General features: G+C 42.3%; 1 protein-coding gene across 4 annotated transcripts in view; it reads right to left on the reverse strand.

Moving 5' to 3' along the window:
* The window catches only part of LOC143284535 (protein kinase C delta type-like), a 72,884-nt gene that overhangs the window by 33,448 nt on the left and 21,936 nt on the right, over positions 1-17,500 (reverse strand). For all 4 annotated transcript variants that reach the window (XM_076591278.1, XM_076591280.1, XM_076591279.1 and 1 more), the window contains exons 2-3: positions 3,161-3,915; positions 1-46 (exon numbers count right to left, since the gene is read on the reverse strand). The exon at positions 1-46 is cut by the window's left edge and continues 151 nt beyond it. In XM_076591278.1, coding sequence (XP_076447393.1) covers positions 1-46; positions 3,161-3,278 — 164 coding nt within the window. In that variant the 5' untranslated portion in view covers positions 3,279-3,915. The remainder of the gene's footprint in view (positions 47-3,160; positions 3,916-17,500) is intronic.

Here is a 17,500-nt window from a genome sequence, read left to right on the forward strand (position 1 = left end):
GTAGGGTACAGGGTCCGCTTCTTCTGGACCAGTTGTGTCCCCTTTCCTGGAGGAAGAAGAGGAAGAAGAAGAAGGAGGAGGATTCATTAAATCACCTTTTCTTGAAAGAGTGGCGACTTGATCAATTTTCATCTCCTGGAAACCTTGACTGAAAGGGTGTGACACAGTATTGTTCTTCTTCTTCTTCATTCGTGGGCTGCAACTCCCACTTTCACTCGTATGTACACGAGTGGGCTTTTACGTGTATGACCGTTTTTACCCCCACCATGAAAGCAGCCATACTCCGTTTTCGTGGTTTGACACAATATGAACACTGTTCCATTCAAGAGTAATACATTATAGATACTCTCTCTTTGAAGAATATAAACACTCTTTCCTGACAGAACAGCAGGTTATGAACACCACTCCCTAGAAAATCTTCCTAAAAGAGTAACGCATTATATACACAGTTTCCGACACAGTAACACATTATAAATGCTCGGTCCTGAAGAGCACAATTCCCTGGAAACTTCTCCTGAAAGAGCAAAACCATTTGAAGTAATCTTCCTGAACAACCTGTTTGAGTCCCGATTCCTGGACGTTGAACAGGTTACAAGCACCCTTTTATGTAAGAGAAAATAATACAAATACCCTGTCCTAGAAGAGTTACAAATTACCAGTGCCCTTTCCTGGGACAGCAGCAAAATTACATGTACCCTTTTCTGAAAGGTGAACAAATTACAAGTAACCTTCCTGAAAAAAAGAAAGAAAGAAAATGAAAAAAAAAGAATAACAAATGACTGAATGAAAGAAAATACAGAGAAAAAAGAAAGAAAGGAGAGAAAGGAAAAAAAAAAAAACTGACAGAAAGAAAGCAAGAACGAAAGAAAGAAAGAAAGAGAGACTAATTTCTTTCAGCTAAGGTGCTCTCTTTTCTCTGCTGTGGCTGTTGACATATTGTCATGACAACTCCCTCCACTGTTGCCTTTGTTCTGAAACTAGTTCACTGATACACCCAAACGAAAATAGGAACAATGTAATCATGATATGCTTGCCACAGCAGTGCGCAGTCGGGATACTGTATGATAACAGCTGCTCCCCAAATCGCGATGCAGAAGAATCCTGGTTCCAAAACGTTTTCTGGTGTCCAGAAAAAGGGTTGATGCGAGAATTTTCCAGTTGTTTTTTTTCCGTCCTGACCTTATGCTTCTTCGTCATTAATTTGTAAGCTATCTAATGATAGAAACCTTCGCCAAACTGTGTTAATAAAAGAGCGAATCAATTCATGCACGACCAGCGACATCACAGGATCTCTTCTTATAGTTCGTTATGACCATTCTTCTTCTGTACATGTATAAAAGATAGGACAAAGCTTGGTCAATGCACAGCTGAACAATAACAGAACTGCCGTTTCAGAAGCAGAGGCTTTGTGGATGTCAATCCAGAATGACTGTAAAACGAAGATGACGCATTCGTTTACGAGCCACTTTTCTGCTACCTCGCGTGGATGTGTCAGTCAGTAATGACTGCATTCTGCCTCTGCTCTCTTGGTGACTGAGGATGGCTGTATCAACAAGGACAATTCAGTATCGTTAGTATTTTTGCTGACCAAATCCCGATATCTAGAGCGTCGTAAATAACATCAGCAGGCTGGCACTTAAAACAAACACACAAAAAAGATCACGATAACTGAACAGGGTCCAGATATATTTGTGATCACAACATAACTGAACATTACGTAACATAACTTAGCCTAACATAACATAACATAGCGTAGCATATCACGCAGACATAAAAATAGGTGGTTCTAGATTATAGCGGTGCACTCTCCCAGAGAATAGCAGCCCGAATCACACGCACGAATTTGCTATGCCTGACGTATAATACAATACAAATAGAACATAACACAAAACAATATAATACAACATAACAAACCGCAAGATATCCATACAGCACAACGTAACGGAACATGACATGATACGGCCAGAGATGCCAGCTTGATCTCACCGGACCCGACTTTACGTTTAAACGAGATGGAAACAGAGCAAGAAACGTGTCTTCTTTGTCTTCGTTTACATACGGATAATGGAAGTTTCGCGCGGCCAATTCCTGCTACAATAATATGCCATTCAGAGACAATAAATTATTGTAGTATCGTGTACAGCCAGAGCTTCTATATAATGCGTATCACAATGTTTCTCCACTTGTCATTGATGCTGTGCGCAAACGTGACCACGAGAGTCACGAGTCTGTCTGCTTTTATATAAAATAGAACCTGGGACCCATTAGACAATCGCTGGTTCATCAACATCTTTCATCATCAACTTTTTATTATTATTTTTTAATTTGCTTTTTGATGCAAAGTGCAAATTGCTACAAAGCCACTTGAGCTGTATGATCAATCGAATCGAATATCTGCATCACGTTTTGCAAAACCAGAGAGAGAGAGTAAGAGAGTGAGAGAGAGAGAGAGGGGGGGATAGAGAGGAAGAGAGAGAGAGAGAGAGAGAGAGAGAGAGAGAGAGAGAGAGAATATAGATTATATATAGACGGCACGAAAAAGATACAGCATACTATAATGCACCCCCACCCACACACACCGCGCCAACACCCAGATATCCATGAAAGCAGTAAAACAAACGCATACAGCGATTAATAACAAAGGACCTTACGACAACAAGACAAACCTAAGCAAGACAAAACAAAACAAGACCAAGACAACAGTGACAAACGCATACAGCGATTAATAACAAAAGACCCAACGACAAGACAAACCAAAACAAGACAAACCAAAACAAGACCAAGACAACATTGACAAACGCATACAGCGATCAATGACAAAAGACCCAACGACAACAAGACAAAACAAAACAAGACAAAACAAAACAAGACCAAGACAACAGTGACAAACGCATACAGCGATCAATAACAAAGGACCCGACGACAGCTTATCTATTATTTATTCACCTTTTTTTTCTCAAGGCCTGACTAAGTGCGTTGGGTTACGCTGCTGGTCAGGCATCTGCTCGGCAGATGTGGTGTAGCGTATATGGATTTGTCCGAACGCAGTGACGCCTCCTTGAGCTACTGAAACTGAACCCCAACGACAACAAGACAAACCAAACCAAACCAAACCATACCAAGACAAAACAATACAAGAATCAAGACATCGGTCTCTCACCAGCGACCTCCACGGCCTCCTTGATGTTGATGGCCAGAAAGGGGTCGTTCAGCTGGGGTCCCTCTGGTCCTGCATCGGCCTGCAGGAGCTTGACCCTGATGAAGCCCACCCCAGGCATGGCGATGTCCTCACAGGTCCTTCACTCCTGATACTGCGACCGCTCCTGACTCAGGCTCTCTCTGCTCCTCTCTGTGTTTGTGTTTGTGTTTGTGTGTGGAGCTCCCCTCTCTGACGTCAACAATCTCCTTCCTTTTCTGACGTCACTGGGGCTGAGGCTCACCTAGGGGATGTCCTGAAGGCTCCGGTTTCCCGTGGCTATGCTGACGTCACTTTACTGCCGCCGCTCTTCTTGTGTCACTGAGCTAGTTTAGCGATAAGTTGGGTGTGCGTGTGACGTGTACGTCAGATCAGTGTTGTGTGTGTGTGTGTGTGTGTGTGTGTGTGTGTGTGTGTGCCACTCTGTGTATTTATTTACAGCGTGGACTTTACCACGAGGTTTGTTGCTTCTCCTCTTTGTGTTCTATCGCGTTTCCAGGGGAAAAAAAATCCGTTCAAGAAGGAAATAAAACGTTCACAGTGTCATTTTCTCTCTCTCTCTCCTAAATGGTATTTATCACTGTCTGGTCTCTCGTTTCCTTTCTGTTTATATATTTCTTTCTTTCATTAAACACACAGACACACACACACACACACACACAGAGCACTCCCTTGGCTACTTGGAAGCAGGCGGTTTATGCTGCCGAATCAAAGGGATTCTGAAACAGAAAGAATATTCTTGTTTAATCAGTTGAGCGGAATTCAACACTGAAACAATATCAACATACATCTGCAGCAGCTGTATTGAGCATGGCGGCCTATATCTATATCAAACACACAATTCGGTTTTCATCCCTCTTGTTCCACACGTTCTCACCCACCGCACACATACACATACAGAGACAGGAGGGGAGGGAGGGAGGGATGAAGGAAGAGAGAGACAGAGACAGAGAGACAGACATACAGACGGACAGACTGACAGACAGAGACGGAGAGACAGAGACAGAAGACACAGACACAGGGAAAGAGAGAGAGAGATAGAGCCAGAGACAGACTGAGATAGGGAGAGAAAAAGAGAGACAGAGATAGATACAGACAGAAACAGACACAGACAGAAACAGAGACAAGACAGAGGCAGCGACAGGCAGAGACAGAGACACAGGGAGAGAGAGATGGTGTGGAAAAGGTCAGCGTATCGCCACGTTTCTCTGGTAACATTTGAGTGGTGCCTGCTCATGGTGCCTGGTGTATTGCCATTCACCCAAGATCCGAACCTGCACCCACCATGTGAGATATTGCCGGTACTATTCAACCTTTGCACTATCTCTCTCCCTCTCTCTCTCGCTCTCTTTCTCTCTATCCATCTCTCTCTCCAGAGGATATATATTATGAAAGATGCGGTGAGTGAGTGATATACCAGTCTTGGCCAGACAGAGAGAGAGAAAGAGAGAGAGAGAGAGAGAGAGAGAGAGAGAGAGAGAGAGAGGAGAGAGAGACTGACTGGGGTAGAGAAAGGAACAGGGAAAGTGGACAGTCAGAGGCCATATTAGTCACCGTTTTACATTTTGAAGCTGTGTAAAGAAAGAGACACTAAGAAAGGCAACTATTTCAGAACAGTATCACGTGCACTCACTCAGTTGTGGGGGATTCCTTGAAATTATTATGACAACGGGGAACAGCGTTTTGATTCTTTCTTGATCTTTTGTTTCTCTCTTGTTTTTTTTCACTCTGCACATGAGATTGTGCGTGCGTGCGTGCGTGCGTGCGTGCGTGCGTGCGTGTGTGTGTGTGTGTGTGTGTGTGTGTGTGTGTGTGTGTGTGTGTGTGTGTGTGTGTGTGTGTTTCTTACTGTTGATATTATCAACCCCAAGGTGCTTAACGATCGACTGAAATGAACTGAACAGCAAAGAAATTAGGACATTTTGGGAACAATTGGGGAAGCTACAATTTGTGGACGAGAGCTTTTACAATATTCACGTGCTCTCATCATTGACAAAAATTTTTAAAAAAAAAGCTTCTTGCATGTGGAGATCCCTGTCTCCTTTCAAAGGAATTTATGATGTCATTACATAAAATGTTCATCCCCCCACCCCACACACGTACACTCACACACACAAGAGCACACACACACGCACAAATACATACACACACACGCGCGCGCAAACACATACACACAGCCACACACACACAGAGTACACACACACACCACAAACACACACACACACACACACAGAGGGTTATTTTCCAGGAACATAATTAAGTCGATAAAAAAGACAATCACATTAGCACTGGCACCATAAACTATAGTTCACTCAGAAAACTCGTAGGCAAGGGAACCATCAGCACGGGGACAGGAAACAATAGCTGTCAGAGAAGTGGTGGCTTTTGTCGGTTTCTGAAGACCAGGGATTTTCTTTCACTCTCTGTATTGACCTTCATCTGTCCCTGTCTCTCTCTCTTACCATGCTGTATGCATTGACTTTTTTCCTCTCTATTTTTTTCTTGTATTTTCTAGACTAATCAATTCTTCTCTCTCTTAAAAAAACACACCTATTTTTAGGGAACGACGAAAACAGGCCAATTTCTGCTTCCCATTCTCTCAATTCGAAAAAAAGAAAGATTTCCATTTGGTTTCCACTCCCCCCCCCCCCCCCGCACCCTCTCTCTCTCTCTCTCACTCTCTTGGTTTTGTGAGAATCCCGAGGCAAGATTTTGTCCACTTTGTAAAAATGTTAACGAGGATGAATACCATCTTATCTATGTTTGAACATTGTATGCTGACTTATGAAGAAAATTCCTAGGTTCATTTATCAATGTTCGTATGGACACTCTTTTGAATGGTATGTGCAAACAGATGTCTCAATCAGTAGCAAAATATCTCTTCCATTCAGTTAACATCCGGCAAAAAAAAATCAAAGACTGATTAGTGCATTAACTTCGATTACTTGTAGCAGTGAATGTGTTACAACTTATAAGCTACCCTGGGGAATATTTGTTGTATGTAACCTGATGCTGTATATTGGAGTGTACAATGAATATATTGTCACCACTACTTCGTCCTCATCCCCACCAAACCCAGTATCAGTATCAGTAGCTCAAAGAGGCGCACCTGCGTTCGGTCAAATCCATATACGCTACACCACATCTGCCAAGCAGATGCCTGACCAGCAGCGTAACCAAAAGCGCTTGTAATGATGTTCAAACGAAACCCAATGCAACTGTAATGATGCCTGTGGCCTATATGCAATTAACAAATTCGCATTCGCATTCTCTCTCTGTGTGTGTGTGTGTGTGTGTGTGTGTGTGTGTGTGTGTGTGTGTGTGTGTGTGTGTGTGCGTGTGTGTGTATCTCCCATTCCCTCAATTAGAAAAAAGAAAAGAAAAAGATTTGATTTCGATTTGGTTTCCACTCCCCACTCTCTCTCCCTCACTCTGTGTGTGTGTGTGTGTGTGTGTGTGTGTGTGTGTGTGTGTGTGTGTGTGTGCCTCTCTTGCTCTGTTTCGCATCCATCTCCCTTATAATCAATTCCCTTTTCTTTTATATTTTATCTTCCTTATTTTTCCCAATCACTTACATGTGAGAAGGTTTGTTGATTTATCAATTTCTTCTAACCCAACCACATGTGCGGGTCGACAGACAATCAGCTAATCAATAAATACTTGAGAACAGAACCTATATGAAATGCAAGAAGCTGTGCTAATAGATCGTCATTAAATCAACGAACCTTGTCTTGGAATGGAAAACGCCAATTAGTTTATGCTGGTTTATTTGTTTTATACGAAATCTCCAACACTTACTATCAGTAAGATCTCTCTCTCTCTCTGTGTGAGTGTGAGTGTGTGTGTGTGTGTTGTGTGTGTGTGTGTGTGTGTGTGTGTGTGTGTGTGTGTGTGTGTGTGTGTGTGTCTTTTAGTGTGTAGCAGCACACCACTACACAGAAGGGCCGCATGACTATACTTTCGCCGCTGGTGCTACACTGAGTATCAATAAATCAACCAATCCATCCGTTATCATCTGTATCGTTTGCAACACCCGATCTGTGTTCTGAAACGGGTGTCCACGTGACTGTCAGGACACTGAAAGGCAAGCTTCTTCGTCAGTCAGCACGTGAATTCGTGGGAAGGCGATGACCTGAAGCAAGGGATTATGGCTTCTGTCTGGCGGAAGCTGTTGCGGGTGTTTTGGACGGCTTCAAAGTCAGGCTTCGGAACCGCGCGGTGTACGTATTGTCCACATGGGTTGTCTGTCTGGGGTGGGGGTCATATTGCGCTACGTGGTGGTACAGCTAACGAAATGTGGCGGTGGGTTTTGTGTGAGAGCGGTCATTCACACTGGTATTGATTCTCCTGTGCTTGGTTCCTATGGACGGGAGAAGGAGAGAGAGAGGAGGGAGCAGGGGGGACGGGGGTTGTTGGGAGACAAAGAGAGAGACAGAGAGAGGAGAGAGAGAAAGAGAGAGGAGAGAGAGTGAGAAGGGGAGAGAGCAGCCGAGAGAGACAGAGAGAGAGAGAGATAGAGAGAGGAGAGAGACAGAGAGATGAGAGAGAGAGGGAAGGTGAGAGAGAGCAACCGAGAGAGAGAGAGAGAGGGGGGGGTGGAAGATGAGAGAGAGAGAGAGAGAGAGAGAGAGAGAGAGAGAGAGAGAGAGAGACTGAAAACACACAGACAGACGGACGGATAGAGACAATGGGAGCGACAGAGAATTGACAGTCAGACAGATCCTGAGTTACAAAGATCAGCACACAGCCTTTTTTTTCTGAGACTGAAATGTCACCCATGACGTCCGTAAACCTGGCTAAAAGAAGACGTATGACTTTGTCGTTCCGAACAAATCACGACTCGAGAGAACACTCGATAACGAAGACAATGAAAACGAGAACGTCGATGAAGGTGATGGTAATTATGATAATAACCATGCTTTTTTTGGGGGGGGGGGGGGTGGGGGTGGGGGATTGGCACGAAAGACAAAAGATAATGTTTTGGGAAATTAATAGGAAAGCATATTGATCTGTCATTGTATATGTCTTTCTGCCAATCTGTCTGCCTGTTTGCCTGCATGTCTGTCTGCTGTTAGACATTGGTAAAAAGAGTATTATAAAAAAAATACTTTACCCTCCTTCTGTGCGTGCGTGCGTGCGTGCGTGCGTGTGTGTGTGTGTGTGTGTGTGTGTGTGTGTGTGTGTGTGTGTGTGTGTGTGTGTGTGATATCAGCATAGCATCAACAATGTGTGATGCTCAGATGCTGATGAGAGAGACAGACCGCTAGTGAAAGCGAGTGAGGGTGACAGACGGCACCACAATGCCGACACGTTTTGTTACTGGCGACAGAACAGCTTGCGTGTCAACGATACAAAGCCAGGTTGCTGTTCACAATCCTCTTCATTGTCATATAAGTACAGCGCATCTCTGATGAAATTTGTGCAAATGGAAATATGCATAAACATATGCAGATAGACAGATAGATAGATAGGCATACTGATAGGCAGTGAGACTTTACAGTCTGTGACAGAGAGAGGAGATTGTCCCAAAACTGGCCCCTGGGACTGCACCACTAGACCTGTTATGTGCCAGCACACAGATCATCACACCGCCAGCTCTATGCCAGGACAATCATGTGGCTAATATTTTCCATATCTGTAACCTTTTCTGTATCGCTGGTTGAACACAAGTGTGATCGATTATCTCACGTAACTGTACTTTTCCCGTATTGTCAGTCAAAACACACTGATGATCCTAATGATGATTGAAAATGAAAACACTGACCGAGTACAATATCAATAAAATAATCTTGAATGAAGATACTACTTAACGTTCAAAGCTAATAAACAATAATGAAGTACAAATATCGTGTGTGTGCGTGTGCGTGTGCGTGTGCATATGTGTTTGTTCGCGTGTGCACAAGTTTGTGTATGATGTACTTGATGCTGGTATGTTTATAATTATATGCAAAATTGTTGTCGTTGTCAACGCCACGAGACTGGGAGGAGTGAGCGTCAATCTAAATTCTTCTTCTTATCATTATTACTTATCTTCACCGTCGTCATCATCATTATTATCATTATTGCCTCAGAGTGTTGGAGAATTAAACGAAAGATCAACAAGGCTCAAAGTCTAAGGTAACAGACATTTAAACACATACACTGCTCCTTAAAATAAAACAGGGCTGATGACTCCAAGCCAACTTCCTTTGTGCTTCCCATCAGCTTACACACAAGCACGTAAACGGCAATGACTGACCGAGAAACGAACTAATAAATGCCCTTCAAAGGGAAGTCCGCAGTTCCTTTGATCCCACTTGAATGAAAAATCCAGGAATCCGGTAAGTATCGGAAACTGTACGTAGCGCCTGAATATATATTTTCTGTTCTAATGGCTTACTAACAAAAACGATAATAGAATTATCGGAGTAGTCTTTGTTGATTTTGCCAAAGCATTTGGTGTAACATAACTCACTCTTCTGAAAACAAAACAAAACAAAACAAAACAAACTGACAATCAAATGACACACTATAACTCATGTTTTCATTCCTAGATAAAAGAGAGCAAATGGTATTTGTCATTGTGCAGAGACCTTCCCTTATGCCAGTGAAGTGTAGTGTACCACAGGGCTCTGTACTGGAACCTATACTGTTTTCAATTTACATAAATAATTTGCATCTGTCTTTGACAGCACCCTGTAGAGTGTTTGCGTATGAAAGGACTCTACACCTTAGTAAATTCATAAAGGTATGAAATATGTGTACTATTACAAACTAATATTAATCAGATAGTTGAATGGTCAGAGTTAAACAACATGAGCCTACTCCCACAAAAAACAAAACATATAACCACCAGACAAAAGCGTCGGACGATCGCTTATACGTATCTTCCCCTGTTCATCAATGTAAAAAAATCGATAAGTTGAGCATCATAAACTGTTGGGGGTAGTAAAGGACTATGATATGTCCTGCTCTAAGCAAAAAGGAATAAAATGTTGTTATGTTTTTTTTTGTTTTTTTTTTTTTCCCTAAAAGATCTATCAGCTGTCAAAGATCAAATATTTCTTTATATACATTCCCGTAAAATGTTTTTCCATACTTTCATTGAATGTCATATGAATTATACATCCATTATTTGGGATTTGGCAAGCGAAAATATCCTCCAACCTCTTCTGAATCTATAAACGTGCTCTAGAATTAGTTTTATTATAAAAACAAACAAACAAAGAAACAAAAACCAAACAAACAAAAAACAACAAAAAACACAACAAAAACAAACAAACAAAAAACAAAACAAAACAACAACAAAAAACACAAAACAAACAAACAAACAACAAAAAACAAACAAACAAACAACAACAACAATCAGTGCTATATTTTGCAGACCATGCAATGTTGGACATTCTTCTTTGAAACTCAGATATAACAAATGTTCAATTATTATGTGTTTGTGCTCCATTATCAGTTACTAGCATTTCGTATTAATGTGTGTGTGTGTGTGTGTGTGTGTGTGTGTGTGTGTGTGTGTGTGTGTGTGTTCTTCCAAACAGTGCAGCCACTTTTGTCTTTGTTCCTGGGGCTGCTTGTCGCTCTCCTCCCTTGTTTTCCATGTTATTTCTGGTTTTTCCAGACGTTCGGAAAGCATTTCCCACGGCTTGAACAGATCCCCAGTTCTGTTCTGTCGTGTTCGTTAAATACATGCTCTTCATTGCTTTGCTCTCCCAACCCTTCTCTTTATGCTTGATGCAATTTACAGCAACGCTCGAGTTATTGTGCTGGACATTACTGCTCTGTTTGGGGGGGGGGGGGGGGGGATCTCTCCCTCTCGTCACTGTGATCGTCATCGATTGTCAGAAGTGTTGGAAGTCTCGAAGTTCATTATACACGCGTTGTGCTTCACTGTTTTGCCGTGTCAGACGGGATCGAATGCTCCTGGGTCCAGTGCTGCTAACGAGGTAACGAAGATTAAGGGTGGGGGCTGCAAAAGGCGATCTTTGAGTTAATAATGTTTGTTCCTAAGTACATGGAATTTTCCCTGGAGTTAGGAAAATTCTCTGCTCCAGGCAAACATAGCACTGCTAAGCTCGCTCACGCAGCCTATACCAAGGGAATTCCTTAAGCTGTACGTCTTCTGTTTGTTTTTATTCACGCTCAGACAGCTGCCGGTGTAACGTCCCAAATCGTCCCCCCCCCCCCCTCTTCCGTAGGTCCCCCGGGGAACTTGTCAGTGTCCTAAATCGTCCCCCAGGGGACGTTCTGTGACGTCCCCCCCTCCCCATGCTGTTTCGGTCCCCCCCTGACTTCAACATAACGTTAGACAGAACAACATGCTGGTATTCATATTCAAGGCCTAGGGTACCCATTTTGCTACACCTATAGATATATGTAACCACAAAACGGCGGCGAAACTGTGAAAGTATGTATGTGCATGCATATGTGTTTGTATGTATGTCATGAGAGCTGGTGTGTGTGTGTGTGTGTGTGTGTTCAAAATTAGCAGTTTTCTCCACAAGGGAAAAAAACGCCGAGAAGCTTTTGTTTATTATTAGTTGTTTGGGTTTTTTTTTGTTCTTTTTTTAACAGATTTCTCCAAAAGCGGGTTTCTGCAGATAGTGGTCCTTTAAAACTGTAAAACGACCTCCCCCCCCCCACCCCATCCTCCGCACCGCTCCCCCTCATCTTCCCCCTCCAAAGGTTCCTAGCCACCAGCCTTCCAACCCATCACCCCTGATGTTTTACTTGTCCCTTCACTCTCTCCCACCTCCCTCCGCCCACACACCCATAACAGTTACTCCCCTAACCCTGATTATCCGCATGCCTATCAGCTTCATTGTAGAGATTCCGGGAGAATGTCTATGTTCCCCATATCTATAATCCCCCGGTTCAGTACTCCAGTAGGTTTAAGTTCCCCCAGGTCTATACATGTTTCATCATGCACTTTTGGGTAGTGGTCAGTAGTGGCCGGTCAACAATGGCAAGCGATCAAAGCGTATGAAAAAGTAAAAATATTACATGAGAAAGAACACATAGAACGACGTTAACATGACGCAAGCTGCATAGTTTTGACTAGTAGTAAGAACTGGAAAACGAATCGTCAAACCAAGTAAAGAAGTCTTGGTTTTGCACAAACATGCCAAAATGTCCATATTCTCTAAACTTTTGTATGGTGTCCATTGTGGTTAGTAATGGTTAGCAATGATCAGCATTAGTCAATAGTGGCGAGTTAAGTCCCCCCGGGGGACTCTTCAGGACACTAAAGTGACCCCCGGGGGGGAATTTAGGACACTGACAAGTCCCCTGGGGGACGATTTTGGACACTGACAAGACCCCCAGGGGACCTACGCGAGGGGGGGTGAGGGGGGGGGGCGATTTGGGACGTTACACCGGCAAGACCAAAGCGTCAAAGTCAGTTGAAGATAGCGTAGATAAAACGTTGTGAACGAAACGCAACAGGGCTAATAATAATAATTATGATAATATTACTATTATTGTTATTTTGATTATTATGATCATTATTATCAATATTGAATTTATTATTATCTATACATGATTATGTAATGTGGCAGGGAACTCTCTCTCTCTCAGTCGTTTAGTCATCGTGACAATTTAACGGCTCACTATTTCACTGCCTGTCTTTGTCTGCCTGTCTGCATTCTCTCTCTCTCTCTCTCTCTCTCTCTCTCTCTCTCCCCCTTTTCTTTTTTCTCTCTCGTTATTTTGACCACAGGAGTTTCTATGTCTTCCTATTTCTCTGTCTTCTTAATTGCCTGTTATCACAATGGGAAGGCTGTCCGGGTTTTTTTGTTTTTCTTCGTCTATATGCTTCCTCCATTGCCCCCCCCCCCCTCCTTCTCCACCCCAGCACCCCCTCTTTTACCATGATGACAACAGGAAGGCATTGTCTTTCTGTCTATAACATGTCTGTCTGTCACTCTGTCGGAAGATCAGTATAACCTTGGCTTTCTTTTTTTTTTCTTCTCTCTCTCTCTCCATGTTTCGAACTGGTTCATCGAGCTAAAAAGCCGGAGATAAGACCTTTCCAGACATATACATGTGTTTTGCAAAGTCCGTACAGTTCATGAGTTCCCATGGTAACGCTTGACAGAAGCACAAGGGAGAGAGAGAACGAGAGAGCGAGAGAGAGAGAGAGAGAGAGAGAGAGAGAGAGAGAAAAACAGAGAGGGAACGACGGACAGAGTGAGACACAGAGACAACGAGAGACAGAGAGAGAGAGAGAGAGTATCAGGTGAAACCATTCGCGGCTGCAGTAGGTTGCAAGGGGAAAAAGAAAGGTGGGGAAGGGGTGGAGGGAAGGGAGGGGCCCCGGGTGAGGGGAGAGGTGGTGTTGTTTAGACACAGACAGTGAAGCAAGTCGCAGAAAGGGAGCTAAAGATAACGGTCGAAGGTATCGTCGAGCTGTTGTTGTTCTCCGGTGCAAACTAGGCTATCGATCCTCCCCTACACCCCACCCGAACCCCCTTCCCCATCCCCGCCACCCTGTCGACTTTTCTTCTTTGTTTATATATATATATATTTTTTTTTTTCTTTCTTTTACCAACAACCTGCCACACCCAGTTCTGCAACTCTCACTCACTCACTCCCTCGCAAACACTCACCCCCCCCCCTCATTCCACACAACTCTTAACCACTACCCCCACTGCTCCCCCCCAACCCTCCGAGCCACACACACACACACCTTTTCTCCCTCTTCCTCCTCCTAGCCCTCACGACTCTCCGTTCTTGCCCGCCTTGCGTCATCACCTTTCCACCAAACACTTTCCCTGACCCCCTGATTTGTCTTTTCCTTTTCTTCTCTTCCTCTGTCTGGGTCAACTTTCAGCGCTGCAGTGTCACATTAACTCATTAGTGCTCGGATGAGAACCCAAGAAGGACCCCGTGTGGGTCTGTAATCTGGATCTTATAAGTAGCTGGAGCACAGACACACACACACACACACTAACATCGAGACACTAACACTGACACAAACGCTCGCGCGCTAATATTGCCAGTTAATAGCGAAAAGATTAAAGTGACAGAGAAAGACAGAAGAGAGATACGCAAGAGGACAAGAAACAAGCACAATAACACAGACAGAAGGCACGTGAAAAAGGAGGACAAGAAACAAGCACAATAACACAGACAGAAGGCACGTGAAAAAGGAGGACAAGAAACAAGCACAATAACACAGACAGAAGGCACGTGAAAAAGGACAAGAAACAAGCACAATAACACAGACAGAAGGTACGTGAAAAAGGAAGACAAGAAACAAGCACAATAACACAGACAGAAGGTACGTCAAAAAGGACAAGAAACAAGCACAATAACACAGACAGAAGGCACGTGAAAAAGGAAGACAAGAAACAAGCACAATAACACAGACAGAAGGTACGTAAAAAAGGACAAGAAACAAGCACAGTCACACAGACAGAAGGTACGTGAAAAAGGAAGACAAGAAACAAGCACAATAACACAGACAGAAGGTACGTGAAAAAAGACAAGAAACAAGCACAATAACACAGAAAGAAGGCAGTCAACAAGGACAAGAAACAAGCACAATAACACAGACAGAAGGCACGTGAAAAAGGACAAGAAACAAGCACAATAACACAGACAGAAGGTACGTGAAAAAGGAAGACAAGAAACAAGCACAATAACACAGAAAGAAGGCACTTGAAAAAGAAAGACAAGAAACAAGCACAATAACACAGACAGAAGGCACTTGAAAAAGGAAGACAAGAAACAAGCACAATAACACAGACAGAAGGCACGTGAAAAAGGAAGACAAGAAACAAGCACAATAACACAGACAGAAGGTACGTGAAAAAGGAAGACAAGAAACAAGCACAATAACACAGACAGAAGGCACGTGAAAAAGGACAAGAAACAAGCACAATAACACAGACAGAAGGCACGTGAAAAAGGAGAACAAGAAACAAGCACAATAACACAGACAGAAGGCACGTGAAAAAGGAAGACAAGAAACAAGCACAATAACACAGACAGAAGGCACGTGAAAAAGGACAAGAAACAAGCACAATAACACAGACAGAAGGCACGTGAAAAAGGAAGACAAGAAACAAGCACAATAACACAGACAGAAGGCACGTGAAAAAGGAGAAGAAGAAACAAACAGATTGACACACAAAGAATGAAATAAAGGGAGGTAAGAACGAGCACGTCAAAACAACAATTTAAAAAAAAAAGTCGATAGAAAGCAAGACATGAAAATGAGAAGTAAAGAAGAAACAAGATGAATCATGTGACATACACGAAAATAAAGAAAGGACGAGAAAAGAAGAAAATGAAATATGAGTGTGGACAAAAAAAGAGAAAGGAAGAAAGAAAAAGCGAAAAAGAAAGAAAGAAAGACTCAAAGAGGAAAAAAAAAAGAAGAAAAAAAAAGAAGGGGAGATTAGGAAATAACGGATGAAGCAAGCAACGGGAGAAAAGGGAAGAGATAAAGGAGAGAGGGAATGAAAAAAAAGGAAAGGAAAAAAACAAAAACCCCGAACAACAACAACAACAACAAAACAACTACCGTTCTCACACTGAGGTATGTATCAGTGCAACAATCCGCATAATTATGCAATCGCTGAAGAATTTGTTTAGTATGAGCTTCATTTTTACCTACTCATTGCACAGTTAGAATACAGACATACCTTCTTCAGGTGAGAAATCAACATACATGTTATGCCTTCAAACTCGATAAGTTACTGTAAGTTTTCATGACAGTTTCCATGTGAACACACATAATGAGCTCGAGAGACTGTGCAGTTCTGTGTTTTAAACAGACCGTTTATGCCTTCAAACTCGACAAGTTACTGTAAGTTTTTATGACAAATTCCATGTGAACATAGATAATGAGGTCAAGAGACTGTGCAGTTCTATGTTTTAACTCACTCAGTACGGCCAGTCCTCTCTTCTCCTCTACACAGACCGGGTGTCTGAATGACCCAACCTTTAGCTTCCGTCGTCAGAATTGTGGTATTCTTTGTCAACATTCACCTCTTCAGTATAAGAGCCTTCCGCTGGCAATATTTTGATGATGGTAATTGGGGTGAAACGCTGTTAACGTCGTCTCTTTCACCGTTCGTATGGAGAGAGTTAAACAGACCGTGTACGCATGAACCGGAATTAGAATACTAGTCGTCAGTCAAGCGGAACTTTAAAGCACAATATTCACTTGTACACTGCCGCAAGTGACATTGCACCAAAGGCTACTATTCTGTACCGTTCTGGTATTGCACTGGAACTACACTGTCGTGTGCAGCACTGCACGATGTTACTACCTGTGTGTGTGTGTGTGTACTGGTACCTTGCCTGAAGAAGCTGTTTATACAATATATATATTGTTTATTTCAAGAGCTGCATTTTGTTATTCCAAAGTTCTGTTTGACATTACTTGTTTCCTTCATAGCGTTACATTTCAAACAGTTTGTCGAGCTTTATTTTCTCTCCAAACTAGGATGACATTTCAGTGTATCAATCAATCGACCAGTCAACAATACATTTCAATTAATGTTGCAACTGCCAAAATTTAAAAATGCACGGTCAAAAGGAACACACACACACACACACACACACACACACACACACACACACACACACACACAACTAACCTTCTGCAAAGTCTGTTCTTGTAAATTCCCACCAGCTATCGACTTTTTTTTAAAAAAAAATTTTTTTTTTTAAACCAGTTCAAACCGAGGAGTCAAACTTATATAGGGCTTTCGTCTTGTCCTTCTCAGCTGAACTCCAAAATCAGATCACTTGATTCTTTTCACATCGTTTTTTTTAATTTAATTTAATTTATTTTTTATACTTTCTATCCTTGGTTTGAAGCGCCTGACATGATTATGTGGACATGGGAGTCGATAGCTGGTGTCAGAAGGACTGGAACAAACGTTGTAGGAGATGAGTTGTAGATTTTCTCGTTGTTGAATTTCGCAGTGTCACCACACACACACATATCTATCTATATATATATATATATATGTGTGTGTGTGTGTGTGTGTGTAAGTATCTATATATAATATATGTAAGTATCTACACACACACACACACACACACACATATATATATATATATATATATATATATATATATATGTAAGTATCTACACACACACACACACACACACCCACACACACACACACATATATATATATATATATATATATATATATATATATATACATAGATGATAAAAAAAGAAAGAAAACAAAAAACAACAACACTGTCCGACAGCAAATATTTCGGCGCTTGCCTTCTTCAATGCTTGTGAATGAAAGTGACGTATTATAGAAACACGTCATCACTACGATG

This window comes from Babylonia areolata, chromosome 8, assembly GCF_041734735.1.
Source record: "Babylonia areolata isolate BAREFJ2019XMU chromosome 8, ASM4173473v1, whole genome shotgun sequence".
Lineage (NCBI taxonomy): Eukaryota > Metazoa > Mollusca > Gastropoda > Neogastropoda > Buccinidae > Babylonia > Babylonia areolata.